At 42.8% G+C, this 11,300-nt stretch overlaps 1 protein-coding gene across 1 annotated transcript in view; it reads right to left on the reverse strand.

The window, feature by feature from the left end:
* BSPRY (B-box and SPRY domain containing) overlaps positions 1-7,647 on the reverse strand; it is a 75,890-nt gene extending 68,243 nt beyond the window's left edge. The window contains exon 1 of the mRNA XM_069241278.1: positions 5,833-7,647. Within this exon, the coding sequence (XP_069097379.1) occupies positions 5,833-6,333 (501 nt within the window). The 5' untranslated portion in view covers positions 6,334-7,647. The remainder of the gene's footprint in view (positions 1-5,832) is intronic.
* Positions 7,648-11,300: the final 3,653 nt, after the last annotated feature.

The following is an 11,300-nucleotide window of genomic DNA, read 5'->3' on the forward strand; positions in this document are numbered from 1 at the left end:
TAAAACACAGAATATACACTGGGATTCTAAGTCCCAGAGATGTAGTGCAAGACCAATGGTACTCATGACACCAGTGGCATCTAATTGCTAAACCTGTGGAGGAGATGGAAAGTGTACAGGGGCATGTAATTTCTTACAAAACCTTTACAGACATAAACTGTTCTCAGAAACCACTATTTCTCAAAACGCTGGGGGCATCCACAGCTATGAGGAGGCAAAGAGGGCAAACGAGTGTGGAGAGGCCTGTGCATCCTCAAAAGACCCCTAGCGGAGACAAACTGTTTCCTGCAATCTTATGTTTCCTGTAGTCCTATGTTTAACAGCAGATCTGCTGCTGCATATTCTTTTGGTAAGCAGTATTTTTCCACCAGGATAAAACCCGGCCGGGGGAGTCCCCTGCACCACACAAAGATGGGGGGGCTTGATCTGTCTTCTAGAATCTTATCAGCTATTCACTTCATCCCATCCACCTTATGGGATTACACCACTTTTCAAATCTCTAGATGCATGTAGTACTGCATTCCAGGATCCCGTTGGTACCCTCTGTATCCTTCCCTGATAAACATCTAATACGCTGCAACTCAACTTGCACCCTGCCAAAAGTATATAAAGTTGCCACTTACATTCCTAGTAGACCAGTAGTTGCAGATGTAAATTCTATACTGGATTCCCTTCCTAACTTTGCAGAGTCTTCCAACACTCCATTGCTCACAAAATGAAGTATTACATGAAAGAAACCACAGTAGTCACTCCAGCAAAAGGTATAACACAATTTCACAATTAGGGGGTCATTTAGCGGTTGGCTGATCGGAGCATCTGTCATAAAATGTTGGATGTACTGCCTGCCATTTTTTGTGGTTCCCCATCCCTTTTTGGAGGTGGAGGAACTACTGGGTTTCTGACAGCGGAGTCTCAGCCAGCTTTGCTGATGGAAACCTTTACCCAGGGGTCTGACATTTACAGAAAAAACTCAGTGTTTGTCACTGCCGTGTTCATTTTTTGTATTTATGATCAAACTCCTCCTTTTGGAAGCTTGCTTCAGAAAAAAAGAAAGCTGAATGAGGCAAACATCCTTGCAGCCACTTGGCATTCTGCCCTGCCATGAGTGCATTCACCGTACTAGTGAATGAATCCATCCACTCTTATACACAAGGTTTCTTATTTGTCTTTTGGTTTATCTGTGTTTATTTGATCCTGCAACCACCATGGACACTCAATATTTGAATTATTACAGAAGTGTCTGTCCCAGAACTTTGAATGGATTATTTATCTATGTATTTACAATAGGTGGGATATATATTTTTTTTAAAATCTGAATTCCCTCCAATGAATACATTTCGAAACATAATTTTCAACATTATGATTGTGTTATAACTTTACAATCTACTTATATTTCTTTATTCTAGAACATTCAATGTATTCAATCAACCTGAAACCAAAAAAGAATGTGTTTTCAATAAGCTACAAAGAACACTCCCTTTTCCAGTCTTAACATAAGTATAACTTTTTTCTCACAGTTGGTGAGTTTTTTGAAAGTACAAGCATCTTACGTCCTTCCAAACGTTCAATTCACAGTACTGGCGGATTGAGTTTTTGGAGCAAATTTCCATGCATGAGAAATACTTGTATCCTCTGAAAAGGCAATGGAAAAACGTCTAAGCGTTTAGTGATGCAACTAGAAACCATTTACTGAAACTGACTCCCCACAAAAAAGATAGCATCACCTTTTTTGGATCTTTACATCTTTGAGGAAGAAAAGACCACAACCATATTTAGAGTACAGGTGGGTAGGAGTATTCACATAAGTCGGCCATACTGTTGCCCCACCAAACTTGAGGTACTCCTGATCGCTATAGAGTGGTAGGCTTATATTAGCAGAGTCTTTGCTGGTCTTGCAAGTGTAAATGTCTGACTTGGTGGCCCGTACACCAAGGGACCGCCAAGTAGCAGTCATAGTCAGCCAGCCCCACTGGTTTTCCATGTTAGCCGATGCAGAGGCTCCTTTCACAGCACAGAGGGCCCCACATGACAGGCAAGGATCTTTAATTAGGTAAGACATTCCTCAACCATGGTAGTTAAGGCCAATCCCTATGGCCCCCTGGAGGGTCCACCATTTATCTATTAGGGTTAAAGGAGTGTCCAGTGGGCAGGTAGACTTGGAACACTAGCACTTGGCTATTATTGTGCCCTTGTAAGTTCTCCTTTCCTTGGAAACAACAATCCCACTGCTATACTTCTAAAGTGCATGTACTCTGAGGCTCTTATGGACATTTTATAATTGTAGGCTAGTTCCTCAGAATAAGCAGAAACAGTTCACAGTGGAAAGATCTGCTTGCAGAAACCATATGCACCAAACTGAACTAGGGGCTAGCCAAATATAATCATCCGTAAAACAAATAAGTGGAAAATATAAGACAAGTGTGATCTCATGGTCACTTTTTGAGGTGTCCATGAGATCACTCTTGTCCTATCTTTCCATGGCAGGGCAGTTATAGATGATCACTTTAATTGCATTACCGCTTACAGATCTGCACCCAGTAATATGGATCAAACACCACTTGCGTGCGATGGGTCAGTAATGTATGAATATCTCCATCAAACTATTTTCTTATAAGAGAAATGAGAAAGCTATGACAGTCCTTGGTCAGAACCTGTGATAAAATACCCCCAAGCCAACCAAAGCCATAGTAATGCTGAGGATGTCGTGCCGCACCTGACCTACGAAATACTTTGGAAATCTTTCAAATTAAAAGTGGGCCACTTACCTTAAATAATCTTTCAATGTATAGAAAATGCTATTTGCTAAGTAAAAAACGTCTTGAACAATAAGACTGAGGAAAGGTGACCAAGGTCCTTTGGTGTAGCATTTTTTTGAACATCAAACATACTAACAAAGACAAATTTTGGCTTTTAATAGACCAGTTGTCCAGTGAAATCAGGCTATTACAGACCAAATCTCGTCATACAGAGAGGACAAGTTAATTATTTAGGTGGATTCCAAAATACGCAAAAGCAGTAACAATTTTGTTAATGATAGATTATAAACCAAGAGATTTTTTTGTTCATGTGTTTGATATGCCCACCTCTGTGCTTGTGATATCACAAACAAGCAGTATTTTTATATGCATATATTAGATCACCAAGTAAAAGACCATTGTTGGTACCACATTTCCCCACCTGGCTGATTGGCCATAGGAAGTATAATAGGACTGTGTAACCACAGATGGCTCTATTAAGCAATAATAAGAATTATATATTGCAGCATATCATGGTAAGAGGCCATTGGTACTTTGTGTTTTTTGGTGGTGTTTCTACTTAAACGTTTAAAAACCCATATCTCTGGTTCCCCTTTTTGAATTGTTAACATTTTGGTGTCATTTTGTTTATTACTGTTTTTGTACAGTATAAATACTTAACGCATACTCTTAAGTAAAGCCTGTCTGCTTTGTGCCTTGCTACCTGGGGGTTGAGCTCAGGATCATTTTGTGATTTTGAGGGTTCACCCAGACAAGGGTTGTGATTGTTCCCAAAGATGGGTAGTAACCCATGCTAACTTATAAACCTATTTCTTACCATTTAAAACAAATTGGGCCCATAAAACATAACAGATAATTAGTTTTCCTTTATAGGGGCACTGCACATTATCAAGGGGCAGCTTATGTGCTCATCTGAGATACAGTTATTCATCGACTCTATAGTACTACACAAAGAACATTATAGATCAGACCCTATTCCCCTCAGACCATGCTATTTGGATTTCTCTGAAGAAGCAGGCTATTATTAAATTATAGGGATTTGCCACCAAATTTTGCAGGGTGCACATCATTTTGTATTAAACCACTGTAGGCCCACATACTCAGCATTATCTATTTGTAGTACCATCAATAATAAAAAGCATGGCTAACAAAATAAATAGTAATCTACCCTAGGGTGTGTAGTTTAGTCTCCTTTTCGCAAAAAAGCAAAGAAAACGTGCATAGGGAACAAAGTAAAACGTTACTTTTACAATCTGATCTAACAAAGTTTATCTTGCCACATAGGTATATGTTTTTTATTTAGAATTAGATTCCATAAATCCACCTTCGGAAAATTCATTTTTATCCATCCTGTTAAAATAGTCTGCTCCGCAGTAGATGCTTCATTCTCATTGTAGGGCACGTAAAGGGCCAAAAATTGTAACAAATATATAACTAGCAATGAATAAATAAGTCAGAAATGTTTAAAAGGAGTCTTTAGTGCTTATATGTTAACCTGTTCACCTTATTTCAATCGTATTGAACTCCTTGAGTACCCTGGTTATCCTTAGTGAAGATCAGTCTCTGGCATAGCTGATTAAGGCAGGCCACAAATCATTTTCCCTTAATAGAGTTTGAAACCATTATGTATATCCTTAGTTTGTCGACCATACATGCATATTTACCAAATACTTCGTATTTTGCATGGGTGTTGGCCACCAGATGTCTGCTATGCTTTATTTTCATGACTGATATTGTGCTCATGTCCAGATGAAGGCTATTCTAGTAATATTCGGTCAAAACAATGTCGACTGTCAGCGTTGATCTTTGGGTGAGCCTGGGCAATTGTCTTATTTTTGGTATTATGTTAACATAGATTTGCAATAATCTTCATGAGTACCTGAATTCATTCTTGCTTTTTCACATAAAGAGTGACTACCATCTTAGATTGCTCTTTTCTGATTTGTGATGTTTTCTAGTGAAAACCGCAGGTAACAGTGAGTCTTTTGTGCAAAGCAGAGTACGCTTACGAGTTCTCTCTGTGCTCGGGTGTTAAACCAAATCTATATTAACATACAGCACTGTCACATCGCGCACACAATGTATGTGTTAGAGATGAGTGTGAATTAACGGTCCACGAAAAAATAAACACAGAAAAGTATTCCTGAAGGGTAAAAATATAAGCAGGGATACTGCAGGAAACTAATCTAGCTATAATCAAATAATACCCTTTGCCCTTCCCAGAGCTTCTTTAAAAATAAACATGAAACATGAATGAGTCAAGACTCTGCCCTCAAGTGTTGAACAATATTATCATACAACATACAACACATAGTACATACAAAATATATATCTTAGAGATAAGTGAAGATTAAAAGTCTGAGAAAAGAACACATTAAAAAAATCTTTCTGAAAAGTAACAACTAAATACTCCACGCATTACCCAAAGGTAAGAACCTTTGGTACTACACGAAAATAAATTAGATATGTCCAAACAATACCTTTTACACTAGCCATGCATGACTTCTTTAAAAATAAACATGACACAAGGACTCACAAAATTAAGGGTGGAGTTTTGTATAAAAAGATACAAGATCTTCTCGAAAATGATCCCTATTGGAACAAATAACTTTAATGCTTGATCATAGCCCACTCTTTTATTCAATAAAATGAAAGGGGTGCCAAGTTGGAGTGACTCCTGGCACGTCCACTGGCCACATTACTGAGACACTGGCTTCCCTTAGCCCTTTGATCATCTGAAGAGTCTTCATCTAGGACCTCAGCTGCCCCATCACATCCTTATGAATCCCCCTTCTGCCTTCTTAACTGCATCACTCACACGTTAGCCTGCAGCTTGTAGTGCCTGTGAGGTCCCCTTCTGACAACCCTGTAGCCTCCATGGATTCTAGTCTGGCCACTAACGTTTATAAGCTGCTTCTTACACATACCCCTTGCCCTCTTGCCTTTTTATCACTCATGCTTGCCTCTCCCCCACGGCTGGGATTTTCTTCACCTATATCCATGCTTAGCCATGTCCTTTGCCCCAGAACCGCCAATACCCCATCATGCCACACTCCTGAACTCCATGCCCTCTTACCCGGATCTTGGTAGCACTCTCCTCCAGGTCCCTGGTGTGGTGGTCTTGACACGGGCACTGCAGGCACACAGCTCGCGACTCTTCCTGGCACCAGTGACTTTGTGGCAGCCCATGCTCTGGGCAGCCTGTCTCCGGCTGGGGTAGCTGCATGCCACCATGGACCCCCAGGGCAGGTGACACTGTACTCTGGGCGGGCAGCAGTGTACCCGAGGAGGCTGATGCTGTGCCAGGCTCAGGTGGCACCATCACTAGGGTTGGTTGAGATATACCAGGGCTGGACAACGCTAAATTAAGATTGGTGAGCTTATCCTGAAGGTTGGGAAGTGCTGGACCCGTGTCAAATGTTACCGTAAAAAAGTCAGAAAAGCGATCCTTAGTAGGAAGTTGCTTCCCTGACTCGGGCAGAGGCTCATCGCCCTTCTGAGACCCACTGAGCTCCTCTGGCACCCCCAACTTTCTTACAGAAATAGTCCCATTAGGAGAGTTGTGCACTTTCTCCATTCCCCTTACCTTCTAACCTACGGATGGTGTGAGGACAAAACAACTAGGGGATCTGACAGCCTCGGCTGGAGCCTGAAGAATTCTCCCGGCCCACGAGAGCTGCCTTCAGCCTGGAAATATTCCAAGTAACTTGGGGATGTTTACCTGCCCTCTAAACATCTGTTCAGGCCCCCATAAGTGCTGTTTCTACCCTATTTACCTATGTGAACCTGTCTGCCCTCAGAGGCAATGTCGCCTGGAAATCTGTCCCGGCACCCCCAGGATGTGTCCCTTCCCCTGGAGAAGTGCCCGTGTCCCATAAAGATCTCTATTTGCCCCTTGGAGGTGTACTAAATATATCCCTGCCTCTGGAGATCTGTCTCTGCTTCAATCAGATCGATGCCTGTCCCATTCAGATCTGCCAGGGTGCCCCCATCAAATCCATCCCTGCATCCCTTAGTGATCTGGTCTTCCAGCGCCCTCAGATCTGCCACAGTACCCTTAACTCTGCACCACCTTCTGATAAGCCCATTCCCGTTTCACATCTGCTCTTGTACTTTATTTGCCCCTGTGCCCACTTGAGATGCACCGTGTACTCGTGGGCTCGTTCCTGGAACACTGAAGGTCTGCCCTGTGGTACTTCAATTTAACCCCTACCGCTCTCAAGTACTCACTCGTTTATTTCCATCCCCTGTTATTCCTGCTCTGTGCCAGGAGGGCCTGCCACAGTAGCCCGGCCTGTATTCACATCCAGGACGCCCCTTGGGATCATTAAGGTCCCTGTACCTCTTTCAGATCTTCCCCTCTACCTCTTCAGATCTGCCCTCTCCGTCTTCAAATCTGCCCCCGCCTCTACCAGCTATCCCCTGTTACCCACTTCAGTCTTGTACCAGTACGGGGTTCAAATGTTTGCCTATACCTTTAAACCTGCCCTTTTATATTTCTTTCGCCTTACTCCATCTCGTCCCGGTGCCCCAACGCTGCTGCCTGCCCCTCCGATCTACCCCTGTAGCCCGGGTCCTGGTACCGACTCTCTCCTGCAGAGCGGTATCCTCGGCCGGCGTCGCTTCCTCCCAGCAGCTTCCACCTGTGCTCAGGTGAACAGGTGAATCTGACACTGGGTGGAGCTGGCCGGGGAGGGGAGTTGACAAAGGTCACAGTCACACCTCCTTCCTGGCAGCGGAACGCTCCTCCCAGAGGCTGCGGGATCTCCAGGGCAGCCCCCTCCTCCCCGTGCACCCGCAGCTCCATGTAACAGATATCTTCCAGTCACTTGCAGTTCCCCGGGCTGCCGCTTCCTGCAGCCGCTCGGGCCCCTTCCTGCAGCCGCCCGGGCTGCTTCCTCTGCAGTCGCCAATGCTGCTGGCCCTGTGCTGTAGGACGGGATTTTTACTCTCCGCGGCGCAATCCGCATTTAATGTAAATAGCCTGCAAGTGAAAGGTGTGGTTGGGATCTTAATAAAACATGGTTTGTGACTTGGCACTGGTGCGCCGCAAAGGGCGCTGGAAGATTTACATGTCCTGGCGCAGTTTCAAGTCAATCGGAGCTGCACTTCTCAGCAAAAATGCCATTCAATTAATGGAGGTGTGAAAAACTGCCCGGCGGAGCAACCATACGTTTAATTCGAGAATACAGTCCCACCTTAGCTGAGCTACCATGCATTTAATTGGAAATTACAGGCTCGTTTTATCTCACCTAACATCATTTAATGAAGCGCTGCGGGTTCCCAGCAGAGCTCCCAGGCATTTTATGGAGTACAGTAACTTCGCAGTAGATATAGCATACATTTTAGAGGTGGGAGAGCCAACAAAATAAGAGGGCGAGCCAGCGTCGAGCCAAATGTCTGGCTTGGTTCTAAAAGCCTACGCACGAGGCAAGCCCCTACAATGTTCGTCGTCATGAAACTCGTACACTGCCATTACAGACAACACACTTTCAATTGAAATGACCAATGCATTTGCACAGACGTACAGTTTTACTAATAAAACTATACAGTGCACAGTCGAAAAAGTGTGGAAATTGCATCACCTTAAGTAATGATTTGTTTTGCTGATATTAAAGTATTTATTTTAAACACACTCCAGAAATAACAAAAAATGTGCTTCATTGTGTTCCTAATTCTGATATATTTTGAAATACTTCCGTTCATTTAAATGTTGTTGAGAGATATAAAAATCTCCTTCCTACACCCACTTTCTGCAAGATTGTCACATAAATCCTCTCACTTTAATGTCAGAGAAAGAAAAGTAAATAAGCGCCCTCGGAAGACAGTGCCTCACATTTGACACCCGGTCTTTGAATGCACAGCAAATGTGATGAGATAAGAACAAGATTCACAGGCCTGATTACAGAAAGGGAGCACCCGGAAGCGCACTGTAAATAAGGCTTTGGCAAGGTAAGGTATGAACTCAAGCTTCACAGCCTAAAACAAAGAAAGCCAGCAAATGGAAAGCAAGAAAATGTGAGCTACAAACTACAAAGCCAATGGCAAACAACAAGCAGAATGTATTCCTAGGTCAGCTTTCTGAATGTCCCCAAGACGTCTTTGGCAAACCAGACAACTACATTGTCTGGTAGGCTGCGACCTAATGATCATTACCTATTTTTCCCACTCCCTTCCAGGCCCGTTCTCTGACTATGCCATTAAGGAAGTAAAAGGCGAGTCTTGTTATGGGCATCACATAAGTGACCTCAATTCATATTCTATATGGAGATACATAGACTATTAAATCAAACATGAGATTTGTTTGCACAGCGCACATCCTGAACTCGCATATTTAAGATTGCTCTTAGGTGATCTGGAAGGGAAAGGTGACGTGATGAAATAAAATATTCCGCTAGTATCACACAATTTGGTCACTCGGGGAAGCTATGATTAATCCCAGGTTTTTGGGTTTCACACTCTGCAATAACGCCACGAAATAGCCATATCTTTCTCTGACTTTGGTGCATGACATTATAGCATGAGTGGCAGACAGAAGCTGCATTTATACTTGGCTTGTTTTCAGCTCGAGGGTCCATGAGATCCTCGACCTGAGCTAGAGCCTGGCACCAGGCTGGAGCCTGACTCGAGCCTTCAATGGTTCACCTACCTCTAATACATTTGAAACTACAGATACTAATTAACAAAGCTGTCAAACATTAAATTGTGCATCGCGACATCTAAGTAGATATGCCATACATTTAATGAGAAAGTACAGACACTACTGAACAGTTACCATGCCTTTAATGTCGTGCCGCTACCTCTAAGTAGATATACCATACATTTCATGAGAAAGTGCAGACACTACTTAACATAGTTACCATGCCTTCAGTAATGCATCGCTACCTCTTAGCTTAGCTACCATGCCTTCAATGGAGCACCACTACTTCTAAGTAGATATGCCATATTGAGAAAGTACAGACACTGCTTAACAGAGGTATGTACATTCAATGGTTCACTGCTACATCTAAGTAGATATACCATACAGTTAATGAGAAAGTACAGATGGTACTTAACATAGCTACTGTACTTTCAGTGGTACACTACTATTTATAAGTACTATACTTAAAAGAAGCAGTAGTAGTGGTTACTGGCCTAGACACACTGAACCCACAACAGATCACCCACACACATCCATGGACACATCCTAGATGTCATCTTTGCAAATCCAGGACTGGTTACCTTTCAAATGATTACTTCAGTCACATGGTCAGACCACCGTCTGTTAGCTTCCAACCTAAAACACCAGAAGTCAACATAACTAAGGCGACCATATATACATCCACCTATCAACCATGTAACAAACTCAATTTCGAACACCTAGAAACACAACTAACTTCCAACACAGATCTTGACAAAATAAATTCAGTTCAAAATCTTTATGATTGGCTCCAGAAAGTGTTTAATATCCTAACACTCCAAATAAATGGGGACAAAGTTGTTCTGCCCACCGGTGGGCAGATGGGGCAATTACCCTCAATACATTCCCGGAGAGGGGGCAGAAAGCCTACTAGATTCCAGGGAATTAAAAAAATAAAAATAGTGGGGTGGCGGCTACCAACCAGTATGGGCATGGTTATGCCCCCACCCCAGCTGAAGAAGGAAACAGTCTTTCAGCTCTCCCCCGCACACAAAAAGATCTAAACTCATGACAAGCAAGAAGACATTTGATTATTTTGGGTTTTGGTTTTACATTTGGACCATGAGAGCTTGTCTAACTTTCAAAATCGTCCCACTTGGAATGGTGAGGGCTGCACTTTTTGGACTTTGGGACGCTGCCATGTAGAAAAATCTATGAGACCTAGACACATCTGAAAACGAAACATCTGAAAGAGTCCTGGATGGTGTGCTTCACATGCACCTGCACCATTTTCCTACCCATAATGCCCTGCAAACCTCCAACTTTGCTTAAAATCGCACATTTCGCCACACTTTTATGATGGAACCTTCAAGAATCTGAAGGAATATACAAAATTCCATCCACCCAGCATTGTCACATTTATACAGATAAAAATTCTGCTCCACTTGTCAGCCAATTTTTTTTTCAAACTGCCCTTTTGGACCAGCTTTGGTTCCCCCTCAATTTCGAGAAGTTTTTGGCTCTTCACTGTCAAAGGCACTTGGCTCACCTACACAAGTGAGGTATCATTTTTATCGGGAGACTGAGGGGAACTTTGAGTGGTAGGAAATTTGTGCTGGTGCAGTGATCCCACACAGAAATGTGGGAAACATTTGATTTTTTTAGCTAAATTTGAGGTTTGCTTAGGTTTCTGGGTAAGAAAACACTGGGGGATCCACAAAAGGTTTTTGCCAAATTTTGAGGTTTTCAAAGGATTCTGGGTAACAAAACCTGGTTAGAGACCCACAAGTCTCTCCATCCTCCATTCCCCTAGGTGCCTAGTTTTTAAAAATGCACAGGTTTGGTAGGTTTCCCTAGGTGGCGGCTGACCTAGAGGCAAAAATCTACAACTAGGCATCTTGCAAAAAATACTTCAGAATTCAGTG

The sequence above is a fragment of the Pleurodeles waltl genome, chromosome 6, assembly GCF_031143425.1.
Source record: "Pleurodeles waltl isolate 20211129_DDA chromosome 6, aPleWal1.hap1.20221129, whole genome shotgun sequence".
In the NCBI taxonomy this organism is placed as follows: domain Eukaryota; kingdom Metazoa; phylum Chordata; class Amphibia; order Caudata; family Salamandridae; genus Pleurodeles; species Pleurodeles waltl.